Genomic DNA, 26,443 nt, shown 5'->3' with positions numbered 1-26,443 from the left:
AAAACAGACAAAAATGCAGGCATAAGCTGTAATGTCAGCAACAAAACCTCACCAAACCAAGCTAAAATCCACCAGCCTCATATGTGACACCTTCTTGCTCTGTTCTTTGCTCTTCCCAGCCCTTTTTCTTTCTTCTCCTCTTCTTTCTTGTGCTTTTTTGCAATGCTGAACTGGCCACTTCGGCATGTGCAATGCGGTCCGTATCCTCCTTCTTCAGTGCCTTGATGGTGTTATGGCCAACAGAACACGACATTTCTCTTAAGAACTTGACAAGGGCTCATGGCACCATCATTGAAAGTGCATGTAGCAAGATTTGCAGCGAGCTCCACCAAACAGCGACCTGCATTGACTTCCTTCGGGCACATGCGCCACACGACACCATTGAATGCTTCTTTGGCATTTTGTGTGGCACCAAGCAAGCACCGTTTCAGAAGTGCCTGGTCTGCCAGTCTTCGGTAAACAGGCACCAGCAACTTGTAGATGGCCTCTGGCTTCGGGATTTTCTGCTAACAGCTGCTGGGCAGCGTAGTTGCGGCTTTTCTCGCCAACCGTGTGTGCAGCCTCAATTGCAGCTTGTTGGTGTTTCTGGAAGTTCGTCTTGTTGACAGGCTTGGGGAGGTCCATAATGGCACAGAATTTCTGGAGACCAGAGTGTCCTCGGCCAATGGGCCTGGCAGCTAAAACGGAGCATCGGTTGACGTCAAAAAATCTTGTTCTTATGGACGATGAAAACTTGACATTAGCACCAGGACATGATTCTGATGAACAGGATATGACCATGTGTGATCCTAAGCCTTGCTGTCTCTCCTTTTCCAAAATGATACCGCCAACTTTACAAACTGCACACACATTTCAGCAGAATCTCCTGCAGCTGCTCCAAGTCGAAAATACGTTTCCCGCACCAGTATGGGGCTCATCAGCCTCGAAACAATCACTGTCATCACTGCTGTCACTCGTGTCTGGGTTCGAGGTCAGTGAGGTATCAGACTCCGTTCCAACATCGCCATCGCTGTCTGATGTCTCCTGCTCCCACCAGGGTTTGCAGCCGACGAGCTTTGCAAATGAAGAGCTACGTCCAATATCTTCTGGCTCCGCTTCCACAGGAACAGGGTTAGGATCGGGAGCTGTTTCAGGCTTCTTTCCATAATATTTCTTCTTTTTGGCAACGTAGTATCTACCTTTCCATTTTTTTGTTTCCCATCTTCAAGCTCGATCAGCGAGTGCAGAATAGTTGCTGTTTGTGATGCAAAAAGCGCAAGGGAACCCAGTTTTTACGCTGGGTCGCCATTTTGTGCAGTCATGGTAACGAATATTTGAATTTTTGCCACGTGGCATGAGTACTCATTTTTGCTCTTCTGACAGCTAGCATGGTCACGCTGCAGTGCGTACATCGTACATACCCACGCACTTCACTGGCCTGTAACTCTGCAAAGACTGTGCCGATTCGCCTCAAATTTTGGATTCCACAGGTTCAGGGCCTTGTGCGTCCACTGAAAGAGTCAAAAAAGCCGATTTCTAAACTTCGATTTTTGACCCTACAAAGGAGTACTAGTACCTTAATTATCAGCGACATGCAGGCTCCGTCACGAAAGAGACATGAAGAGGATGATGCCTGGAGAACGACAACGGTGGTTTTGACCAGTCAGTCTAGCGCCTGTCGACATGTCGTCTTGCCTGGCGCCGGCCATGCGCTACTTCTAGTCTACATGACTGTATGGTGACAAGTAGGAATACTGCTAGTTCATTGCTACTTCTTTGTGTCTCGGACTTGGACTTGGAGTTGGACGTGTCCGTAGTGTTGACTGTTGACTACAGTCAGTAGTTAGTTGAGTGTTGTGGCACAGTCCTGACCAGGGAGTCGTAGATCTACTCCCTGGTCAGGACTCAGGCCCGTGATTCTATTTCTACTCCTCGTGACCAGACTGATGTAGTGATGATATGCAAGACGTTACTGTACTTGCTTGAATATGTACTACTTATACTACTTACTAGTTATAGAAAGAGTAATGTTAGTTAGATCTACTGGGCACAATCTAGAAGTAGAAAAAGAGTTGCGCTGATACTTATCGGCTTGTATTGTTCCATTGCCGCTGACGGTAGATGACCACACCTCATCACATGTACTCCACCGGCCTAACTGTGTGTACATGTAGCTGGAAGTGGAACACAGACTTTTTTTGTTTTGTTCCACTGATCACTGCAGTAGTGTACAGTACTCAGTAGTAATGAGACCAACTCAGTAGTAATGAGACCAAGACTAGCTGGGTCGTGCGCTGTGAGCAAAACAAGCAAAGCCGCGGCGCGGGTTTACGTCCTCTTGTCGTCTTGACTCTTGTTGTGCAGATATACATGTAATCCGCAACATTTCTATGTGGCGTGTATTTGAGATGTAAATCTACTTATCCAGTATTTGAGTAAACAATTAATCATCACTGCAATTGTTGCGGGACTTACGCCGTTCCGAGCTCAACCGCTGTTCACAGTGTTGGCCAGTCCGTGTACGATGGCAATGCCGTTGGAGGTTCCTGTGGCAAAGGCGGTCCTGTACGCATTGCTGCCTATCCTGATAGCGTGCTATTTTCTATTGAGAAAGGGGAAGACGTACGTAAACCTCCCTCCCATGGTGGAGAAGGGATACAGTAACTGGACTGGCCATATCCGGTTCATCATCGCCGATTATCATGGTTATGATCAGCCATGGCTGGCGAATATGAAGAAGTTGGCTGATAGCTGTTCGCATGGTGTTATGGCTGTTTACAGTCTTGGGCCGAAGTGGTTAGCACGACCAATGTACATCGTGAAAGATCCTGGCCTCATCTCCGCTCTTCTTACCAGTGGAAAAGCAAACCGATTTAGCAATCTCCAGGAAGTTCAGGTAGCCACCTCTGGAAGAATGAGCATGGGGGCGTTAGTTGGCAAGGAGTTAAAGCGCCACCGGAAAATTCTGACCTTGAGTATCCTGGCAAAGAGACCCATGGCACGGTTTGTGGAGATAATGACATCTGGAGTGTGCGAGTACCTCGACACTCTGCCAACACCAGCCAGAGACTGCCCACTGGATTTGGATTTGGCAGATCCAAAAGTGATTGGGATCTTGGTGGGCGAAGCCTTTGCTAATTTTTCCTTTGGCGTAGACATTTCAAGCCACAGCAAAGATCCGGCTAATGTTAAGTTATGCAGGGAGCTTGAGTCTGCTGTCCGCTTCCTGTTCAAAGTGATAGGTGAGCGCCTGACAGTTGCTGGCCCTCTCAAGCTCCTCTCCGATCTCAACTTTATCACAAACTTCAAGCTATGGAGAACAAGTCGGTTTCTCCGTAATGAATTCATTCTACCGGCAATGCGCAAGCGCAAGGAAGAACTAGCCAGCGGCGCTCAAGTACCAGATGATGCGATGACAATGATGCTGGAATCTGGCGATGCGGATAATGAGCCGTTTTCCGAGGAAGAGATCTGCGATGAAGGCGTGTTTATGCTGTCTTCAGGCTTTGAAGCAACTGCATTCTCCTTGCTATGGGCTATGTATCACCTAGGTAAGACCCACTTGCAGTAGTTTGTCCTGAAATTGTGTCAAACTGGATATTCCTGTTTATTGTGAGTTACACTGAGATGGCCATGGCATGGGAGATAATCACTGTTGATACGGATGTACACACACACACCAGGGGCGTGCTCGGCCCCCCAACTAGGGGGGTGCACGGGAGCCGAGGGGAGCCCCCCCCGGCAATTTTCTGCAATTTGTTTGCAACCTTTCTTGAATTTTAGAGCATATTTGCATACATTACAATTGCAATTACCCAGATTGAAAATTTTTGGGGGGTGCACGTGCCCCCCGTGCCCATCGCCGAGCACGCGCCTGCACACACACACACACACACACACACACACACACACACCTTGGACCTTGGACGCGCTGCCATATTCTGGCTATGCGGACCCCATGGGGGGTTGAGCAGGTTCGGAACAGTAGGGGCGATGACGGGATAGGTCCTGTGGTCTACTGAAACGCCGACCGCAATTGCAAACGATGCAGAAGGAGCTACGGTCTGTGTTGGTTGCTCTGGCCGAGCCACGGCTGCACTTGTGACGTTTCATGCCTTGGCGCGATAGCACACAGCGGTTGCAGCGGGCGCAGTGGAAGCTGCAGCGTTCGCAGGACATATTGTTTGTAACCGGTGACTCAAGTGTGTCAGAAGATGCCTCTGCTGGTGATGTTGCTGGCGAGCACTTGTGTCGGGCAAATCCACCCTTGCTCCGGAACCATCTGTCGCACTGATCGCAGTGACAGCTTCCTGGCTGTTGGCTTACGGGTAGGGCACGCATAGCTGTACACTTGTGTCGCTTCCTGTCACTTACACGACTGAAGGAGCGGTGACAAGTTTGGCACACAACCGGTGATGGTCGAGGTCTGTTCTGCTTGTCTGGCAGACAACGGTAAGCCTGGCGCCATTTGGAGCGAGAAGAGGTGGCCACTTCATACCAGTCGTCAAGTGGTTTGACGTCACTCCGAACACAGTCTCGCCACCTTTTCCGCGGACCATGGGCAGGTCTCTTGTTTGGAAACGAACCGAACAGTAGAGCCTTCGGGATGCGCTCATCCTCCATCCTTGCCACATGACCAAGCCACTCACGTCGACACACACACACACACACACACACACACACACACACACACACATACCAACAAAACTATTAGCCAGTAGCCTGCATTCAACCTTGTGAATACCGACCTTGGGTATATCAAAGCACGGATAACAACACAATCTTCGGACTTAGTGGTGATTTGAATGCCTACTCAGTTCAACCTCATGAATAACGACAACTCGCAAATTACAGCGCTTTCTCTTGGATGGTTGTGGGTAGTTATTCGCAAGGTTGGCTGTATAATGCAGCATCTGTAGCGACATTAAACGTTGCACAGTCTCTTTCTCTGCCTGCTGCATGTCAGCGCAGTGGTTGCATATCCTGTATCTGGTAAACCTGGCATGGTCATTTGTCAATCATTTATAGTCAGGGAGCGGCCTGCTGGTACTCCGCACGCTGGTGCACTGGTGGGTAGAGCAATAGTTGGCAGTATGATAGTGGCATGTCACTGTGCCGCTTGTAGCACTTGTGAATGAGTGTTTGAATGCACATGATGTGTCTTGGGACATGTGATACATTATGCAATGGCTGAATGCTTGTGACGTGTCATTTCTAATGGAAAACTGCACTACAGTCATCATGTACTGCACAAGTTAGTTTTTGGGTCTGCCCTCGTGGCATTGAGCACTTTTTTCAAGGATTTATCAGCACAGCCTGTGTTACATGTACTACTATGGTGTCTACCAGGTCACAGTCTTTCCACATCAAGCCATGTAGAGTCCGTGGAACACAAGTGTGCTATTGGCTTTAATTGTAAATAATTGTAAATAATAATTGTAAATAATTGTAAATAATTGTAAATAATTGTAAATAATTGTAAATAATTGTAAATAATTGTAAATAATTGTAAATAATTGTAAATGCCGCTGTACTTTAAAAGTCAGTAGGCTCATATCACTCCCCCGGGTAATATTGAATAGAAATCATTCTTCTGGTTTGACCACCCATTCCCCCTTGTCGTGCTAGGTCGGTACCCAGAGCAGCAGGAAATCTGCTACAAAGAAATCCAAGATGTCATGTCCAAGCGCCCACCTGGTTCCCTTCCAACCATATCAGACATTGAGGAGCTGTCTCATATGAGTTGCATCATCCAGGAGTCGATGCGCATGAAGAACATCACCGATGGTGCAGCACGTGACGTCAACGTTGACGTTGAACTGGGACGTAAGTTGCACTTTAGCGTCTTTTGCTTCTTTTTCACTCGGGCTCTATGCTCTGTACCACAGGGCACTGAAAACTAACTGAATAGCAATGTTGTGATCAGTCTACTGTGAAACCTTGTTATCAGTCTACCTATTGTTACGGTCCAGCATAGGAGAATGAAAGCACACATGCATGTGTGTATAGTCGGACATGTACAAAATAGAATGACATGAAGCAGTCTCCTCATTGTCCGAAGAACAGAGGAAACGGTTGTCCATACCTAGAGTTTCATGCCAAGGCAGTTTGAAAATGATCCTAAGTCAATGGTCTAGGAATGACCACTGTTCACCGTCTGTCTCACATGTATTTACAACCGGTATAAAAGAAGAAGAAGATGATATTTATTTGCTGATGGTAGGCATTATTCAAATTCTGAACGACGCTTCAAGCAGCTCCACTGTAACAAAATAGGTAGATAGCAACACTGGCCAACACTCACTTACACTGCATTTCACAAAGTTAGTCGCAAGTTTTGGTTCAACGTTTTGGTCACTCTGACCATCTTCAGGATGAAGTAAGCAAGGAAGCAAGGCAGACTTTAAACGCTAAAAAAGTCACATGCCACAAGGTCACAATAGTGAAGACTGTCCTCACATATGATGTGAAAGATGAGGGTGGTAATGTGTACAATTTGTGGGTGCTAAGGTTTCACAAGAATAACTCTCATACCATTAACTGACAAACGAAGAGACGTGGTCATCTCAATAATAGGCCTTATGCACATTGTACAGATGCACGAAATCCCGTATAATCTTGTAGAATCCCGTAGACCCGGTTGGGTGTTGAATGTGCAGGACCCTATTGTGTTTACTGCTATTTCCACTATGAAATGGGCCATGAAGGCATTTCATACGAAATCTTTTCCCGGCAGAGATCTAGCTAGTCGTTAGTTCAATGCCAAAGTGAAGAAGGCTTGAAAAGTGATCGTTTGCCATGAATTGTGAGGCTAAATGGGTCAAACGCGCATGTATAGCACACAATGAACACCCAACCGGGTATGTACACACCTACGGCCATAGTACAGAACTTCGTACATCTGTACAATGTGCATAAGGACTATTGGTGATGGGGAGGGGAGCTGGGTTTGTTTGTCAGTTAACGGTGTGAGAGTTATGGGCCTTGAACATACGGCATCCCGAGAGTTGAGGCGAGCAGGAAACTGCGACGAGCCTAACTCAGGAATGACAGGAGGATAACTCCGAAGAGCGCAGCATCAGGGGTCACCGATGTAGGATTTAATGTCGGCACAAGACGACGGCTGCAATGGCCAACCGGACAACAAAGAATTTGAGGCCAAAGAGAAAGATTTTATTTTCTTGCGCATGCTTATTGATTTGTGCGTATGACGGAAGCGTCAGGTTGCTACAAACGTCATGACATCAGAAGTCAAAATCTAGCGACAAATACCGACTTTTGGATCCACTCTGCCCATGGTGAAGAATGGGATATGGTGGGTGGGCTCCTCGCGTGTCGCACGTTGGTGTGAGTATTCTGTGCCAGGAGTGGGTTCCTGACCAGGAGAGTACAGTCCAGTCACCACTGGCGAATGTGTCACTATGCTGTGAAGGAACTTGAAACAGCCAAACGTGTATGGATCCATACACATCTGGATCCAAGGCTGCGTTCGTTTTGTCCACTTGGTAGAGTAGAGTAGAGTAGAGTAGAGCGGATGTTGGAAAAAGAAAAGACAGTAGATGGTAGTCTACGAATGCAGATCTACCTATTTCGGTAGAACATCAATTTTACTGTGCGATGTACAAAATTTTGCGAAAACCAGCTCTCATGGCCACATAAGTTCAGAAATACTGTACCTCTTCCAACTTCACTTCTACCAGCCTCAAATCTTGTAGAGCCGGCAGAGAAAAATAGCATCCACCGTTTGGGGTAGAAAAAACGAATACATCTACCGAAAGAAGTAGTTTCTAATTAAACCTGTAGGCTGTAGATCAACCCCCCCCCCCCCCCCCCCCCCCCCCGGCCCCCTCCCATTGGATCCAAAAGTCAGCGTTGCAACAACTCGGACTGGCTGTGACGTAGCACTTCCAAGCCCTATTCAGAACCTTTTCCCACTGTATTTGTTCAAGTCACACCTTGCTCCTCTTCTTCATGTGTGAATCTATATATATATAGTGTATACACTGCACGATCAGGTCCTCACCAGACATACATCATCGTTCGTTGCAACTCTGAGTTTCATGAAATAAATCAATCATCAGGCAATAGAAACAAACTGATACAGGGCAATTAGATCACTACAGGTTATATACCCAGTCACACAGCAAGCACGAAAGAAGGCACTAAGTATAAGGTGAGAATATTTCGCGCTAAAAAAGCAGGCTTCATGTGACAATGCTTGGGGCTATGTATTTGTACTGTCTGCAGGTGTTGGATATGGTGTCGGGTATGGTGCATGAATTGGCAGAGTATCATGCGGCAGGCTGTTCACGCGATGCTCATACGTAGGCAGGGTGTTACATTTGGCGTATTGGGTAGTGCTCATTCTAGGTGACTCCTTGGAAGTTCACGAGTCGGAACTTGTTTGCGTGCCTGCACTTTGCGACGGCTTCGCTCCTCTTGTTCAGTGCCAGGGTCTTATCTGCAATGAGGATTCTGGCCTTTTCAGTTGTGCAGAGTTTGCATCTTTTTGTTGCAGGGTTGTAGGAGCTGGCCTTGTCTTTGATCTGCCAGGTGAGGTGGTACTCTTCGTTGTTGTCCTTCTTCTGCCACAGGTGTTTCAACAATGCGGTTTTTGTTCGGTGTTTCTCGTGTCGGAAAGACATAGTGTGATCTTTGTACCGGAGCTTGAATGTTGTGTCTGCCGAGCCGATGTTCACCTTTTGTTCCTCCTGGCAGGTTACGGTGGCTTCGTAGACGATGTGTGTGGCTTGGCAGTGGCCATCCAGCGGGCATTCCGTTTTTTCTTGCAGTTACATGGTTTTTCTGGGCTTTTTTCCGTGAGGTGTTGTTTGTTGTGGCGTCTGATTTTGGCTGCGACGTTGGGGAGGCAGGAGTAGCTCACTTTGATGTTATTGCGATTAAATATCTTTTTTAGCTCACTGTTTCTGAAATGGCGGTCAATGAGCCTCAGGAATCCGGCGGCGACGTTCGTTTTCACGTTCCGGCTGAAGGTAGGGTTGAACCATATGACCTTTCGTTTTCTGTTCCGCTTTTTTCTTTCTTCTTTGTTTTGCTCCGTTGGTTCAGTGTACTGGATTTCTTCTGTATATCCACTGGCTGAGAGTGCTGCATTGTACATGGGGGCTGCTTGGTTGAATGCGTCGATGTCTGAGGAGTTGGTAGAGACACGTCTGCTGATAGCCGCCGGAAGCTGTTTTAGTATATTCGGTGGGTGGTTTGAGTGGGTATGGATGTATCTTCGTGTGTCGCCTGGCTTCCGGTGTGGTAGGTACCCTCCCGTGGCTAGGTTGAACGTGACATCGAGGAAATCCACCAGCTTAAGGTTGGAGTCGATGGTTACACGGAGTCCGTTTGCCGTGAAGACTGCGGTCAGTTTTTTCGAAGTCGCTCTGTAGTGCTATCGGATGCATTTTTTATGATGGCTAAGCCGTCATCACGATAGAGGCCAATTTGTGTTTTGGGAATGTGCTCTGCGAGCTGGTTCAGCAGGTAGGCTCCGACCAGTTCGCACACCTCCGCACCATCAAACGATCCCATCGTGACATCAAACATGGATCCGTTGCCCTTCTTGATCCATGCTTGGCCGTCCTTGAATATCACGGACTTTCTTGCATGCATAATAATGTTTCTTTCTTCATCTGTGATGACAGTGTACGTTGCTGCAAAGTCGAGGGCCTTCTTGAGGAGTGTTTCACCGATCGACGGATAATACTGGACAATGTCGAAACAAACAAGTGTGTGTCTGTTCTTGTCGTCTATTCCTTTGAACCAGTCGATGACAGATCTGGTACTTCTCCAGAGGTTGATTTCAGTTGCCACACGTACAGCGCTCACCATGCGGTCGAGGATCGCTTTGCTGAAGATACCCAGTTCCGATTTTGCCGGGTTGATGAGTCGGCAGGGCAGGTCGTTCTTGAATCGGTCCTTGTGATCTTTAAGTGTGATGAAAGCCTCTGATTTTGCCATAATGTCTACGCGGTCGCTGATGTTTAGCTTCTCTGCTAGCTGTTTTGCTTTGTTGTTGATTTCGGTGTCCGGTGCCTGCTTGTATGTGGCTGTGACGTTGTCTCTCAGGAGTTTTTCATACTGAGGCTTACTGACGGAGTATAAGTTCTTGGTTTTGTCCGCCTTCACAATGATGTCCTCCGTGTTCGTTAGCGTCTTTATGTCCTCCAGTGTGTCCTGGAAGTCGTCCTTTACCCGGCGAAACTTGATCTCTGCCACTAAGCTCAACAAGTCCTCTTCAAATGCCTTCATCTGTGGCACTTGCGGGGGTGCCTTCTGGGTGGGGAAGCCAAAGGTCTCGGCGCCTTGCGCCTTGTCCTTGCCATTCAGGAAGAAGTGGGCCTTCCAGCGCATGCGGCGGATGACGCTCTCGACCTTCTCCACTAGGCACTTTCGGTATGCGCTTGCTGAGGGGATGGGTATGTTGCCGAGCGAAAACCCTAAATCCGTCTTTCTCGGTGGGTCCATAGTTGCGACATATGGGAGAGAGGGCTCTATCTCGAGAGAGAGAGCCTCCAATATATCAGTAGGGGTGATCCCGTCCGACGCGAATAGTGCTCAATAGTACCGGGGTACTAGAGCCAATACACACCGCACGATCAGGTCCTCACCAGAGATACATACATCATTGCAACGAATGATGATGTATCTCTGGTGAGGACCTGATTGTGCGGTGTGTATTGGCTCTAGTACCCCGGTACTATTGAGCACTATTCGCGTCGGACGGGATCACCCCTACGGATATAATATTATTATAATATACATTGTGCTTTGTGTTTTCGTGGGTCGCGTGCTGTCCTTAGCACCGCTTTGCTGTTTTCGCCTTGCTGCTGCTTTCGGGACACCTGAAGTAGCTTCATTTTCTGCTACCATGAGCTGCTTCTTTCATTGTCTCATATCATCTACCAGAAGTAGTTACTGATGAATTCTGGAGAAAACCGGGTTTCTGTCAAAACGAATCGGTGTCCGTTGGTTGTGGATTGGTTGTGTTTCTATCAATACTTGTTTTACCGTACTTTCCCACATACAAGCGCATGCGCTTATGAGCTAAAATTTGCTGCAAAATAGATTTTTGCTGTGTAAACATGTCCGGGTAGAAGCATTTGCGCTTATAACTGCTATGTGCTATAACAGGTTGTCTGTGTCCTAGTCAATGGTGTTGTCACTATGCTTAGTGGTACTTCAGTATTTTCAGGTCCCTGATGTTTCAGCAATAGTGTTCACATACAAGCACATGCGCTTGTAATTTGGGGGGGGGGGGGGGCTTATGTCCGGACATAAGCGCATGCGCTTATATGTGCGGAAGTACGGTATGTACATCATTATTTTGTTGTGAAGAAGAGGTTGTTGCGACCTCGGCGATACTGGCACAATTCCATCGTTTGTTGTTATTCATGGTGGGGGTATATCAGTATTGCTGGGCTTGGTTTCCGTGGTCTCTCAATGAACTGCAGACCAATGCTATGCAGAGTTTCAAGCCATGTGCTGTTTTTACTCTGCCCAACACTGCAGCATACACAATCCCCGCCGGAAGTTCTCTACTCGCCCTCGGTAAGTGCAACGCGATGTCTGAGGAATCATTCGAAAATGCTGACCAGTTCAAGCCTGAGCGTTGGAAGAATGATCCCACCGGTGGTGCCAAGCGTCCTGGAGCCGTCAACATACCGTTTGGCCTTGGTCAGTACAAATGTTTTGGTCAGCCACTTGCCCTGGTTGCAATGAAGTCATTGCTTGCCGTGTGGATACAGCGCTATCGTATTGAACTACTCTCTGAAGACATAAAGCCCACTTACCGAGCCACCTTCAGCCCAACTGTCCTTCAAGTACGAATGCACCCACGGGGTACACTGTAAAGACGGCCGGCAGATCGGATAACATGTCTACCGTGAGAAGCCCCAGGAGCGTGCAATTTTTCTTCTGCATATAGGGCTCCCGGCGGCACAACGGACATCATGTGGTCCACTGATGCGATTAAACTTTGTGCTACGAGTTATATTTACAGGAGGTGTTAGAGTCTTTACATTCTGAACATATTACTCCCTTGCTTGCTGAAAATGTTCCGGATGCGTACAGTGAGAATACCCCACAAAAACATCATGACATTGAGCTTTCAGTGCCGCCACTCCTACCTCCTGGCAAATCCAGGTGAGTTGCACACCCTTCTGGCTTGCCTTGTGATGTTAGGCATTGTTAATGCATTGTTGATGCTGATTTGATTATCATGCCTTTCGTAAGTCTCACTCAGTTATTTCACCCCAGGCAGTGCATTTACACTTCTGTAAACTATTGATTTAGGCTACAGATGAGCAAGGGCTGAAACTTACCCAACTGTTCTGCTGTGACCTCTGTGACGCACAAGTGCCAATACATGTACTTATATTCCCGTTCATTGTTCATACGCAGGTATGTGTACAAGTCATGTACTTTTATCAGTGGTACGTGATGAAGAATCTTTTCTTGTTTTCTTTGATTTATTTTGGAAGGAAACTTTAAATTTAACCGGTTAAACTGTGGAATGAATATGCGGGCTCTGCTCCCCCCCCCCCCCCCCCCCCAATTCCAAGTTCTGATTTTTTCCATCATCGATCACTATTGCAACAATCTCCTCCATACGCTCTCTTTATTGATATTGATCACTATTACCAAGAATTAATGTGCCCCCCCCCCCCTCCCCCCTCCCCACACACACACACATTTACTGTTGTGTGACTCCACTATTTCAACATTTTAAAAGCATAACAACATAGAGCATCTTTCAAGATTTCTTTTGAATCTCTCTACCAAAGTAACCGTTGCATATCCCACGGGAAGACCCGCAAGACCAGTTTCTGGCAATGAGCAAGTACTCGTACAAGTGTGCATGGCTATGTGTGTGTGTGTGTGTGTGTGTGTGTGTGTGTGTGTGTGTGTATGAGCGTGTGTGCGTGTGCATACGTGTGTGTGGGGGGGGGGGGGGTGCGTGCGTGTGCATTGTGTTTGTGTCTGGCATAATCATGGCATAACCATGGCATAATCTTGCAGCGTATGACTCTGAGTATGTTGAGGTTGTCAGCTGCAGTTGAGACATCAGCTCCCTGCCAGTTCACCGACCATGGCGGCGGCGGCTACGCAGGTAGGATCTGTTAGTCGATCAATGTCATGGTCGTAGCACCGGAATTCAACTGATCTGGCCAATTCAGATACTTGAAGGGAAAGTGAACATAATTTCAATCAGGGACTGCCTGGTTTTCAACCCTAGATCTGCATGTACCGCAGTGCATGAGTTGAGTGTGTCGACCTTTTCGTAATCATTGAATGTCCCGTCCGGCCGCACCGGGTGCTACAGCCCTGGATTTTCACCTCGTGCTGCCAGGTAGAGTCTGCATGCAGCGTAGCCTCTACAGACTACATCATGTAGATCTACACGATCAATCATTGGATAAACCGAGCAGATTCATCGACGGAATCTTTATGACAGCAAACACCTGCCACCAGTGCCGGATCTGGGCCGTTTTTTTTATCATATCACGCGAGATCAACGGGCTAGGCTAGGCACGTGGTGATCACAGCCACGATTTGTGCACAATGGAACATACTGTGCCTAGTCTGCATGCATCAGCTAGCATTGCATTCTGTCATCAAAACGTCACATTTGGGGGTAAAGCAACAGCTTGTCTTGTCAGCTGACCTCCTTCACCGCTAAACGCGTTCAGCTCCTTCACAAGAGGAACTCCAACGAGAAACAAATCGTAAACACGTAAAAGGTATATATTTCTGAAACAAATCCAAAGGTCTTGCTTCACAAAGGCGATTTGCTGCTAGTGTTATCTTCGGTGCAGTCTTCACTATTCTTTTCCTGCAATCATGATCCGTGTTGCTCTGTTGCTGGCATTCGCCGCCAGTGCCTACTCTCATCTGTGTTTGCTGGCACCGCATCAGCGAGGAAGCAGTGCCGGATTCAACACACCCGGTAAGGCCTCAATGATTGGGAACATTACTGTCCCAGTGCTTGGGTAGATCCCATGCCATGGGTTTGCACGTCTACTACTAGTAGTGATGCCGTTCGTTATTCAGAGAAGAACTGAAGTCTCTCATTTGTGCCTTCGCCTTTCGGTTGGTAATGTGTTGCCCGATACATGTGATAGTCTTACATAATGGGTATCAGGTTGACGACACTGAGTCTACTGTGGAATGTGGGTGGGCTTTTCCTCTTCCACATAGTCATTGCCTTGATTAGCAGGCGAGTCTAAGGGATCAATGGTAACCATGTGTACCATTCCCTCTAAGCAGTCCACCTTCCACTAACCGACATGTGTACCCACTAAGCAGCCAGCGGCCGCCTTCCACTAAGCAAAATTTTGCTTAGTGGAAGGTGGACTGCTTAGAGGGAATAGTACAGATGGTTGCCATTGATCCCTGTCTCACAACCTTTACTGTGGTTTTCAGGTGCTGACAATTGCGGATTGACTGCTTCACCATGCGGAGGACGTCCTCTTGGAAGGCCCTCAGTTGCCCTGCCGTAAGTCACTCAGCCCAGGCAAGGCAATGCGATTTGAGAGTGTACACAGATCCACCAGGCTAGCAGGGATGCCAATCCTGGGGGCACAGAGTGCTTGGGTGTGTCTGTACATCCGTTTCCTCTGTGTGTGGATTTGGCTCATGTGTGAATCTGTCTGTACATTCACCATGGTTACTACTACAATCATGATACATGTACCACTGACCTGTATATATACAGTGTACAGTGTACTAGTACAGTAGTAGATCTACTGCAGTACTGGGCTACATGACATTCTACTGCAGTACTGGGCTACATGACATTCTACTGCAGTACTGGGCTACATGACATTGTACGAGTATGATGATGTGTTCAACTGTATGGCTGGTTGTGCTGTATGTCATGCACATCCCGCATGCCTATGGCTGGTTGTGCTGTATGTCATGCACATCCCGCATGCCTATGGCTGGTTGTGACTCTTGCGCTGTAGATCTGGTGAGAAGGTTAACATCACTATCCAGAAGAATCTCAACCACTTCAACGCTGACAAGCCTGTAAGTACAACTGTACATGCACTGTACATGCACTACATGCCGTATGCAGCAGAAACAATTGTCGAATGAACAGGAATACATTTCAATGGCTAGATTAAATCATGTGGTTTTACAATAAAGACCTGCCGAGCCATGCAATACTTTTGATAGCGATGTGAAAGTTGATATGTTATGAAATGACAACAATATACGTGCCTGTGTAAGATAGTCACGGTACAAAGAAGATCACTGGTATACATTTCGGGTCGGAACAATGTGGCATACACTTGGATGAAACCTTGACTTGTCGTCCCTGTCTCTGATCTCCATATCCCACCAGGGTCACTTTCTTGTGTCGTACGGCAGTGACGAGAAAATGCAGGCGATTGGCATGACCCCAGATACCAACACCAGCTCGCCATGGATCTATGAACTCTCCGTAGAGATTCCAAGGTAAACGATTAGGTTGAATGAGCTGTTACTGTTGATGCGGCTGCATGGATATCAGCATCAGTGAGCCGGTGAGAGGAGAAAGTGATCAGCTGATCATAAGTTTACATGCTGCAAGGTCTGGACACTCGAAGGACATTTAGATTTTCACCAATCATGGCTAAAATAGTGAACCTTTGTCACGGTCTTGTTCAGGTGATTCCATATCCGTGTGACTCTGTTCCTCAAGCGTTTCCTATTGTCGATGTTTGATTGGTTTTCTCTTGTCCTTTCTACTAGGACGGAGAAGCATGAGATGGGCATAATGCAAGTGAGTACCCTGTACATTGAACTTCCTACTACTGAAGGTTTTAAAATAATACTGCTGTATCAGTGTGTGACACTGTGCCCTTTAAACAATGGGTTTGAGCTGCTATTGATCATACAATTATGTACACGTATACCAAAGTCAATCTCCGGACAGCTAGTATGCCAATTTATTACTAAGTCTAGTCTTTTGTTTGTTTTCCTTGTACTTGGTTATGCCAAATGCGATGTCACTGTCCTGGAAATGGGTTCCAGGCACAGGAAATCATACCTTGTGATTTTCCTTCAAGCGGCTGTTCTGTAGCACTACAGATCTACAGACAACGAATATCTGCTTCTACCACGGACATGTTCTGCTTTTTCACATTTTCACTTCCTCTGTGTGTGTGTGTGTGTGTGTGTGTGTGTGTGTGTGTGTGTGTGTGTGTGTGTGTGTGTGTGTGTGTATGTGTGTGTGCATGTGTGTGTGTGTGTGTGTGCATGTGTTCAGGTGCAATATGTCACAAGCAACCCCAATGCCCCAGCAGTATTCTACCAATGTGCTGATGTGGCGGTTGTTCCACGTCATCATTAAATCCAGCGTGCCCTACCCTCCTCCGCTTCGCCATCAACTATCCAATCCATAACTGCTGGACAGTGATGTCATCTATACAGTTTGGTGCATACCTGGTAGTTCTGGTGGATGTGGGGGACCTTTCAAGTTTTCAATTCCAACACCTGTCTTTACAATCTTCAATGCTCTGACTGAATACAGGACACCCATTGCGTCATTCTCAGTACTCTGACTGAATACAGGACATTTATTACGTTATCTTCACTGCATCCTTTGCTGTGCAGAATTCCTGTGGGTAGTAGAATTATTGTAGTTTACTACTCGTCTAGTTGAATACGCTTACGTTTACACATCGTCACAAGTCTAGTCGGCTTCGGCAACTATCACACAGTGGATCAGAATACTATTCATTTGAGTCTGAATAAAAGTCTTACTTCTATAGTCCGAGCTGTCTAGTCCGTGGGTATTTTATCGCTAACCTGTCCCACGGCCAGACGGTGCACAATAGCGTTAGCAATGTGGCGCAGACTGTTCGCTTTTTGGGAAAGCTGTGATCTGAATCTGAGAATTATTGATGGTATAATAACTTAAAGGGGAAGTTAAGGCAAAAATTAAAATTTCACCAGTTGTAGTCTTCGGGTGCTGAGTCGAATGGTCTTGGTCCGAGAAAGCTGAGACGCTCCCTTCCTACTTGAATCCCAATCGAACTCGCGCACTTCCACCGAAACTGGGTGACTGCGCCCTACTAGATGGGGATTTGTATGCAAAATGTCACTAAAAGCGCCATTTCGTTCTTATAAAAGCATGGATGACCGCGATTGGCCCATATGTTGTAGTCTTTTGGATGCTGAGTCGACTGGTTTTGGTCCGAAAAGGCTGCGATGCAGCGTTCCTCCTTTATTCCCAATCGAACATGGTTGAACAAGTGGTCACGTGCTCCTGCGTACGCCAGTCACCTGGTCACCGTGCCTGCAGGGTACAACTTACTAGCCTGTTTGACCTTTTTTGGGTGCAGTCCTGTCACTCGAGTTGAACCTTGGTGTGAAAGTAGTTGCCTGCTGGCGTGGTGACCTGGTGATTTGGGCAACCAGGAGCACGTGACCGCTTGTTCAACCATGCTCGATTGGGAATAAAGGAGGAACGCTGCATCGCAGCCTTTTCGGACCAAAACCAGTCGACTCAGCGTCCAAAAGACTACAACATATGGGCCAATCGCGGTCATCCGTGCTTTTATAAGAACGAAATGGCGCTTTTAGTGACATTTTGCATACAAATCCCCATCTAGTAGGGCGCAGTCACCCAGTTTCGGTGGAAGTGCGCGAGTTCAATTGGGATTCAAGTAGGAAGGGAGCGTCTCAGCTTTCTCGGACCAAGACCATTCGACTCAGCACCCCGAAGACTACAACTGGTGAGATTTTAATTTTTGCCTTAACTTCCCCTTTAATCTTGCACACCAAAACCAAATCAGAACCAGTCAGCGAGCACTGGCTTGTCTGTACGTATTGGACTGTACAATGTACTACAGGTCTGCTCTCGATATAACAACTCTCACTTGTACATAAACCTCGCTAGTAAGTAAAAAAATCAGATCCCGCGCCGAAACAGCATCACTCCCACACAAATTTTGTTCTACACAACATAATCCTACATAACATAAACCTCGACATAACACACGCTACGGCGCGGTCCCCGACGTGCGCACTCTCGATACAACATAAATTCACGTGCACAGTACGATGAAGCGGTAGCTGTAGCTAGGCAGTTTAGTCCTACATAACGTAAACCTCGGCATAGCGCACCCTGTGGCGCGGTCCACGACGTGCGCACTCTCGATACAACGTAGATTCACGTGCGCGGTACGATCAAGCTGTAGCCGTAGCTAGCCAGTTAGTCCTATTGTGCATATATTCTGCGGCATTGATGGTATCTGATGTCGATGGTGGTACAGTGTGTAGATGTTTGCACGGTTAAACCCGCCTTGTAATACCCTTCATTTTGAGGTACATCTTGTATTTTACACACGGTTTTCTACATAACATAACTCTCAATATAACATAATATGTGCGTGGTCCCAGAGATTACGTTATATGGAGAGTAGACCTGTAGTAGCATAATAGTGCGGCATACTGCATACTGCGGATTATCAGGACTGGGTGAATTGTTGTAGTAGAGTGATCGGATTGACCTGCGTCTTTCAAAATGCTTTTTTTCAGTTCGTCATTGTACTCGTACACCCGAACAGCTTTCCATGTAAAGTTCCAATCAAACCTTCCTGAATCAGTAACTTGCTAAACAGGGCCGCTGTACACGGCCTCAGCCCTGGGTCGAATCAGGCTGCCGTGACCTCCATTTGATTCCCACTACGCTACTACATAACTATTGACTCATAAGTAAAATTAAACGTCCTCAGTTGTATGGACCAGTGCCAGTGGGATGCAGATGGCACTGATTTCAGTCACTAAGTCACAGTAAGTGTAGTATTCATCATGGTGATCTGGTGATTGTGTCGCCACCTAACTTTACTTTGTCACCACTGACAGCATGCCAAGCGCAGCTGTGCTTCATGATGATAGACGTCATAATAATAATGCTGACCATTGCCATCTTACCTGTCAAGTTACTACTTACTGTTAGTTGACCACTGTGACTGCAGTCTGCTGGAGCTCGCTACTGCACTATACAGTATACTCTATAGGCTAGCCTCTGCCATTACTTGTGCCAAGATTGATGTTCTTGTTGCTGTCCTGCTCAAGACGAATGCCTGTCTCAGCATGGCCGCGGAGGATCTCAGTAGGAACTACTCGTATGTAGATCTGCTACCGCCGTTCACATGGTTCATGCGATTCTTCTAAAGGCATTCTGTGTCATAATAAAATACACTTGGAGACTCCGTCTACATTAAATTTTTATAGTCTCCATGAGCTGCACGCTGGCATGGTATGTTCTGTTTTCACGTGACGCTCACGACATGAGTTGAGCAGTCCATGCATACTGCACTGGACTTGCGCATCTAGCCCAACACACAAATCTTGTGTTCGTTGACAAAGCGTGTGCATCAGCAGCTAGTCAGCAGATGCAACTCGCGACTTTCTATCGTCAGCTGACTGCCATTAGTGACAGTAGTGAGTCAGGGCCATTCCGTGACAAGCATTTTCTTCGTCGGATGTGGGGGCTGGGGTTGGGAGTGGGACCACTTTTTTAGGGGCCACAGCATAGTACATGTCTTTACTGTCACACTGACCTATACTCTGCTACAAATGGGACATCGAATTATTCGTAAACAAGTACTGACAGTCCGGTCCGCGAACCGAAAACAAACTAGCGTTACTTCACTTCACTGACTTGTGTTTGGAGGATTTTAGCTCAACAGTAGGTCGCGTTCTTTTCATTTCGCGCTTCAGTAAAGGTTGAACTAGGTACGAAATATGTTGCGCTTGTCCATTCTTTTGGCTTTGGCCGTGGGTGCCTACTCCCACCTGTGCCTTATCAACCCACACCAGCGTGGTTCTGCTGCGTCCATCAATAAACCAGGTAAGCCAATAAACCAGGTAAGCCATTGTTCAGGACTCAGTACTAGGTCTATGTACCAATCGTCAATGTTTCAGGGCTGCCTATTTCCAAAAAATGTCTCGACCTCTGGACAACCCTGGCCCAACTTTCCCCGGCCCCGTGTTGACCGTGGCCTGGGCTAGCTGCGGTGCATGCAATGCTCTACTTCGGCCCATGATTCGAGAATGAAATCGTTGAATTATTGTTTTGTCCATGTTGTGCACCCTACCCCCCCCCCCCCCCCCCCCCCCGTGCACCCTACCCCCCCCCCCCCCCCCCGTGCACCCTACCCCCCCCCCCCGTGCACCCTACCCCCCCCCCCCCCGCGCACCCTACCCCTTTGGCTAGACTGTGACCCAGTTGTGAGGCTACTCCATTTTGCCACTGCCGCTTATAGATACAGTATTGCTACTGTACAAAGTAGTCACGGTATGATTAACCTGTTTATCGGTGTTGCAGTACAAACACCCTAGCATAAAGAGGTTCTTCACCTCCTCGCTTTCTTACATCATGTACAACACGAAGTCTGTATTGGAATTGACTCAGTACTCGCATATTTACTTTGGGAAGCATGATCTAGATGAATATGGTCTGAAAAATTGACTCTCACCACGAGAAGCAGGGAGCACACGGCTTGATCACGGGCTAGCAATTCTCTACCACAAAGCTAAGGTGTCAGTGTTATCCCCACCGACTGTTATCCCCACCGACTGAATTGCTCAACACTTTCTTCAGGCTTTGATTGCATCATTTTCTGGACGAGCAAGAATAGTTAATGAAGGAAAATGTGCGAAGAGGAAAAATGTTCCATCTAGGCATTGTTGTTGTTCCAAGTTTCTTCTGTGAGAGGAGTCCGCAGGCAACTCAAACACAGCTTAGCAATGCCGGCGTCCAGGCAAGTGGTCCTTTGCACTGATTGAACACTAACTGGCACTACTCAGTAACTGACCACTACAGTGTATATTCTGGCTACTTTGGACAATGGACAGTAAGCCGCTCGCGCTTTGAAGAATGAGTTGCGAAGAACAGCCAGACTGTAGAACGTCTGGATCATTCCGGGTGCTCTGATCCCACATCTTCTCCTTAGGTACATGCTACGGCTCCTTGATGTACATATTGCAACGTGTATGTGCGTGTGCGTGCGTGCGTGTGCGTGCATGTGTGTGTATATGTGTGTGTGTGTGTGTGTACATGTATGTGTGTATGTGTGTGTATGTGTGTGCGTGTGCGTGTGTGTGTGCGTGTGTGTGTGCGCGTGCGCGCGTGTGTGTGTGTTTATTTGCTCAGGTGCTGATGACTGCGGCTTGACAACCGGTCCATGCGGTGGACGCCATGGTGGTCAGCCAATGGTGGCAGTGCCGTGAGTAGGAATTATCGTATTGTTGGATTTACACTGCATTGCCCAAGCATGAGGGCATGGATTTACACTGCATTGCCCAAGCATGAGGGCATGGATTTACACTGCATTGCCCAAGCATGAGGGCATGGATTTACACTGGATTGCCCAAGCATGAGGGCATGGATTTACACTGCATTGCCCAAGCATGAGGGCATGGATTTATACTGCATTGCCCAAGCATGAGGGCATGGATTTACACTGCATTGCCCATGCATGAGGGCATGGATTTACACTGCATTGCCCAAGCATGAGGGCATGGATTTACACTGCATTGCCCAAGCATGAGGGCAGTAGCAGCTGAAATCTATCTAAATGGGGGCCAACCCTGTGTGAGCAGATATTGGAGCTAGTACTACCAAGAGTACATAATCCTACAGAGTGCGCAACTTCACTGATCAGATCTGGGATGACGAAATCCGTGTTGCACATCATAGTGTGACACCGTGAGTAGGAGAAGTGCGGACGTGGTGGACCGCGTCGACAGAATAATAATATAATAATAATCTTTTTTTATTTCAGGATTACCCAAAGGCTAACGCCTATCTGGGGGATCTCCTATTTGTGTATGTACTAGTAACTTAGTTAAGGATGCGAGAGAAAGTGCGGAAAGTGAGTGTGAAATGTCTGTCCCAAATATGACGTACATCACGGATTACGCTGTCCCACAACCCCATCCCAGTTGCATACTCTGGGGGATTATGGACTCTTGGTAATACCCATGTGCAAGGACAATACTTCATTTCTCGTATCCCAAGTGGCTGTTATAAACATGTACACAGTAGGTACTTTTTCTTGTCCTCTCATGCATATTAGGTTGTCTTGTCCTCTCATGCATATTAGGTTGTCTTGTCCTCTCATGCATATTAGGGTACTACAACTTGTACTTGATGTACTTGGGTCTATAAAGGTCGGGTCAAAGGTCAAATGAAGTGCACCTCTAGTAAACTGTTTACCGGTGGATAGGTTCGAAGATCACATTGAGTGCAAGATTGTAATATTAGTTATCATATTACATGGGGAAATGAGCTTTCCCTACTGAGCAAAATCGTTGATTGGCTCAAGTGGAATATGATAATCCGAATGACTGTATACCTAAATGAATGTACTCATTCGTAGAGCTAGAGGCTTAAGATTTGCACGCTGGCACTAAAAGCAGCCCAGTGCCTCCAGAGATCTACTAGATCTACTGCCAGCACACTGTTGCTTGCTCTCAGCATCTATATGACTGAACCACTGAGTGGTCTCTTTTCTGGCTTTGCGCATTAGCATATTCACTGTAGAGAAAGACATTGGAGAAGTACTGGACCAAACTGATTGCCACTCCGATCTCTACTGCATCTGTTATGCAGTGTAGTGGATATGCCTTCTTTTAAATTGGGACTCGGAGAATTGGTGTTTGCCATTCAAACTTGTATCCTTCTGTTGTTTATACCTAGCTCTGGCGAGACTGTCAACATCACTTTCCAGAAGAACCTCAACCATTTCAATGCTGAGAAGCCGGTAAGGAAAGGACAGGCTACAAAATGCCGCATTTTAGATAATAAAACAAGACCATATTACATACTCTGCCACAGGGTCTCAACTGCATCGAAAAAGAAGGCTGCAAATGTTTCGCCCCATCACCATCATCAGGGGATTGATGACTGAGGAAGCGGAGGCAAACACCGAATATGAATACAAATAATAATGCTCTAGAGTCACACATCCTCAGGGGCACTCATATTATACTACTTGGTCCGGCTCATCGCAATTGTCGCTTATCCCTACGCACTTTTTGACAGGTAAAACCCAGTCCAATCACGATATCTAACTTACTTTTGCTTGGGAGATCGTGATGGCAAGATCAAAGGAGGCACCAAAGAAAAATGATCGCGACTAGCGCTTTGAATCGCGATGTATTCGACTTTTTTGGGAAGTAGGAATCTGGCCATTCACTGTCTGTGTTGCCAAAAGCCAAGCGCAGCGACCCCAAGACCGGAACTGTAGCAGGGGAAACTGACATCCTGGCCTGGAGAGCGTGACAGGCACGCATGCATGGCAGAGGAGTATGAGCGTCATGCTGAAGAAGAAAAGTGTTTTTGATGCGATGCGCCCGGCCGACGTGTTGGTTGTTCCTTCTCTAGCTTGGTGGACCTAGCAGCTGCATTACAAGAGTTATGGCCAGCGTATCCAGCGGAGCATATGACAGCTGTCTGGAGAGGCCTGTATCAGTGTTCCTTCAAGCACCGAAGTGACAGCCACAACTGTTTCTTTCCCATTGCTGCCATACGATAGGCTGAGAACGCAAGAGATGCTCTACCAGTCTACGCCAGCAGCTAGACACCAGGAAATGTCAGCTCATGTAACGGCGCGGCAGGGGGGGGGGGGGGGGGGAGATGCAGAGTTGGATGAACTCTGGACCTATATTACTAGTGTGAGTGCAAGAGCGCGCTTCTTCGCTGATTTATTTCGTGCATTTTGCTTACCTTGCTTCCTTTCTTCGACTTGCTTCACCTGATTCCATTGCTGAAATTTTTTCTTCTGGCGGAGAGTATTCATGTATCATGCTTCCTCACTATGCCTGTTGGAAATTTCACAGAGCGGTAAAAAAAACTCCTGTTCTTAGTGGCGATAGATAAGCGACGATTGCGATGAGCCGGACCAAGTAAGTTAATAGTCTCCACTTGCCAAGTGAGCAGAAAGAAAAGAGAGTGAAAGAAACATTACTAGTGTGTATATAGTCATGAGCGCGCAGTTTATAATCAAGTGTTTTCTTCAGGTTTTTAGACTTTTTTCCTTTTCACTTCAGACCGATGACTCATCTATTTCCTTCACTTTATCAGGAGAGTAGTAGAAGTCTTGTGGGAAAACAGAATTCATCTGAATGCTCCTGTTGTGTCATTTTCTCTGTCGCAGGGTCACTTTGCTTTTGCCTTTGGCACAGAGCAGAAGCTGGAGGCCATTGGTATGACTCCTGATACCAACACAAGCTCACCATGGCTGTACGAATTCCCCATTGACGTGCCAAAGTAAGAGAACTATGACTGAATATCAATTATGACAAATGGCAATGATAGTCAACGGGCTGTATGCCAGCACTAGTGATGGTCTTGGACAACTAGGTGTGACTAAAGGTCAAAGTTGTACTCTGAATTACATGTGCTTCTTTTTGTAGTCATATTTCTCTCTCTCTCTCTCTCTCTCTTTCTCTCTCTCTCTCTCTCTCTCTCTCTCTCTCTCTCTCTCTCTCTCTCTCTTTCTTTCTCTCTCTCTCTCTCTCTCTCTCTCTCTCTCTCTCTCTCTCTCTCTCTCTCTCTCTCTCTCTCTCTCTCTCTCCCTTTTCTGAGGTACTGTATGTGGGGCTCCGTTTATTGAGGTGCGTTGAAATTTATTCTCTCTATCTTATTATTTCTTTTCTATAATTTCCCCATATGAGTTCCTATCAGTTGCTGTGAACACCTTGAGTGGAGAGCGCTTGCTCGAGCGTTGAACCGGGTTCTTAATCCACCATACCCAGTTCGCAAGGCTGGGCGGGGTTGTGAGCAGGCTTTCATTTCATCTTTTCTTATTATTTCTTATTATTTCTGCTTTTCATCTCATTACAAAAATTCTGCGCTTTTTCTCCATCTGCGCATAAAATCTAGACTGACAACCTGCTTGTTAAATCATGCACCTGCTTTCAGGCGTAAAAACCCTGTTGTAGAGGTCTCAGTCCTCATTTGTTAGACTTACCTGTCTTTATAAATGTAACTTACTCTCTCTCTCTCTCTCTCTTCTTGTTCAGATTTGATTAGAGGTTGTCTGGGAAAAGTTAGATGCTGGCTGTGAATTGTATCACTCAAGTTGTGATCGGCTGCTATATTTTCCATGCCATGTTGTGACTTTAATTTAGTCATGGGCAGTGTATTTTGATATTCCCAATGTGGGCAGGTGCATTCCAGGGAGCTATGGTAAAGGCTGTGTCTGTTTTTCTTTTCTTTGTTCTGTAGGGTTGAGAAGCGTGAAACCGGTGTCCTTCAGGTGAGTTTGAAGGAGGGTTTTGGTGAAGGAAGATGATTGGAATACCAGGGGGGGGGGGGGGGGCACAGCCGGGGTAAGGAGGGGGTAGGGGGAGGACGGGTGGAGTGCCAAAACACTCCCATCAACATTCATTAAATTTTCCCGGCATGGCCCGAGAAAGACCGTGGTACATCGGCATCTGTGATGCAGGTGTGACTATGCAGAACACACTGGCTAGGTGTTTGCGCTGTACTCCCGGGAACTAGTCCCAGTCTCGAACTGCTACATTTGCCCGTATTTTCAGTAATGAGTTCATAGCCTACATATTGTCGGACTTCATTCATGGCATGTGAATGCCCCCCCCCCCTCTCTCTCTCTCTCCTAACTTTGTGTAAAATGATACTAAAATCCCTTCTTGTCATAATTCCTGCTGTCTGTACACAACTTGTTTTGTGGTTCTGGCAGGTTACATATGTCACCAGCAACCCCAATGCGCCTGCTGTCTTCTACCAGTGCGCTGATGTGGAGATCATTCCATGAACAGTAGTACTGTAGTACTGTGATTAGTTCCACTGTGATTATGGCTTTGCCGCTGCGCACATCTAGCTGCTGGGCAACCTTTCACGGCTTGTGTTTTTCGTGAAATTAGTAACAGGAATTTACTCATGATTCACATTGTGTCTCAGAATTGGAGTGTTGTGCCATTTTATCTGCTTTCTGTTTCTTCTTCGTCTTCTTCTTAGAGTGTAGAATTGAGTTAGCCACCATTTCACCGTTGTTGGCGTGAGTTTCCTGGAAGCGCTTTCACATGCATGGAAAGGATAACAATGACGTCAGTGTATTGTTGCTGGTGTATGGCAAACAGGAAAATGGTTGTGATTGAATGTGGATTCTGACGAGTTTCTGGTGGCCGGTTGGTCGGTGTAGGCAGGGACAAGAAAAGCGTATTCTTCTCTTTGGTGGTGGTGTTGCGTGTTCAGGGGGGGAGGGGGGGGGGGGCTGGAAGGATAAGCACTGACCAGAGTAATTTTCCTTGAATGATGTGACCGCAATGACTGAGGACCACAACTGCACAACTGTAAGGTGTGTATTAGCATTATAGAAGAGGGTCAGGACACAGTGGACTTCTGATGTAATGAATGCCATTGGGCAGTGGAATCAGTTCTTTGTAGCCGAAGGTTTAATTAAAAAAGAAATGCACTTAGACCATA

At 46.9% G+C, this 26,443-nt stretch overlaps 3 protein-coding genes across 3 annotated transcripts; all 3 read left to right on the top strand.

Annotated features, from left to right (window-relative positions):
- Positions 1-2,021: 2,021 nt before the first annotated feature.
- On the top strand, positions 2,022-12,841 carry LOC135823079 (cyclooctat-9-en-7-ol 5-monooxygenase-like). The gene is made up of 3 exons (XM_065335913.1): positions 2,022-3,530; positions 5,608-5,805; positions 11,500-12,841. Exons 1-3 carry the CDS (start codon positions 2,504-2,506, stop codon positions 11,838-11,840), a joined length of 1,566 nt encoding a protein of 521 aa, XP_065191985.1. The 5' UTR covers positions 2,022-2,503; the 3' UTR covers positions 11,841-12,841.
- An 882-nt stretch (positions 12,842-13,723) lies between these two features.
- On the top strand, positions 13,724-16,747 carry LOC135823069 (uncharacterized). Its single transcript, XM_065335903.1, has 6 exons — positions 13,724-13,936; positions 14,413-14,485; positions 14,955-15,018; positions 15,338-15,450; positions 15,727-15,757; positions 16,244-16,747. The coding sequence occupies exons 1-6, from the start codon at positions 13,831-13,833 to the stop codon at positions 16,325-16,327; spliced, it is 471 nt and encodes a 156-aa protein (XP_065191975.1). The 5' UTR covers positions 13,724-13,830; the 3' UTR covers positions 16,328-16,747.
- Positions 16,748-19,578: 2,831 nt separating this feature from the next.
- Positions 19,579-26,122, top strand: LOC135823061 (uncharacterized). Its single transcript, XM_065335893.1, has 6 exons — positions 19,579-19,837; positions 21,143-21,215; positions 22,691-22,754; positions 24,150-24,262; positions 25,223-25,253; positions 25,698-26,122. The coding sequence occupies exons 1-6, from the start codon at positions 19,732-19,734 to the stop codon at positions 25,770-25,772; spliced, it is 462 nt and encodes a 153-aa protein (XP_065191965.1). The 5' UTR covers positions 19,579-19,731; the 3' UTR covers positions 25,773-26,122.
- The last annotated feature ends 321 nt before the right edge of the window (positions 26,123-26,443 follow it).

Source organism: Sycon ciliatum, chromosome 1, assembly GCF_964019385.1.
Source record: "Sycon ciliatum chromosome 1, ocSycCili1.1, whole genome shotgun sequence".
Classification (NCBI taxonomy): domain Eukaryota; kingdom Metazoa; phylum Porifera; class Calcarea; order Leucosolenida; family Sycettidae; genus Sycon; species Sycon ciliatum.
The sequence above is the reverse complement of the archived record's forward strand: the minus strand, read 5'-3'. Positions and strand labels throughout refer to the sequence as shown.

Coding starts and splice junctions, on each gene's coding strand:
- LOC135823079 (XM_065335913.1), top strand. CDS start 2,504: ATGGCAATGCCGTTGGAGGTTCCTGTGGCAAAGGCGGTCCTGTACGCA. Junction 3,531..5,607: donor ATGGGCTATGTATCACCTAG/GTAAGACCCACT, acceptor TTGTCGTGCTAG/GTCGGTACCCAGAGCAGCAG. Junction 5,806..11,499: donor CGTTGACGTTGAACTGGGAC/GTAAGTTGCACT, acceptor CCAACACTGCAG/CATACACAATCCCCGCCGGA.
- LOC135823069 (XM_065335903.1), top strand. CDS start 13,831: ATGATCCGTGTTGCTCTGTTGCTGGCATTCGCCGCCAGTGCCTACTCT. Junction 14,486..14,954: donor AGGCCCTCAGTTGCCCTGCC/GTAAGTCACTCA, acceptor CTTGCGCTGTAG/ATCTGGTGAGAAGGTTAACA. Junction 15,019..15,337: donor ACTTCAACGCTGACAAGCCT/GTAAGTACAACT, acceptor ATATCCCACCAG/GGTCACTTTCTTGTGTCGTA.
- LOC135823061 (XM_065335893.1), top strand. CDS start 19,732: ATGTTGCGCTTGTCCATTCTTTTGGCTTTGGCCGTGGGTGCCTACTCC. Junction 19,838..21,142: donor TGCGTCCATCAATAAACCAG/GTAAGCCAATAA, acceptor TTATTTGCTCAG/GTGCTGATGACTGCGGCTTG. Junction 24,263..25,222: donor TTCCCCATTGACGTGCCAAA/GTAAGAGAACTA, acceptor TTTGTTCTGTAG/GGTTGAGAAGCGTGAAACCG.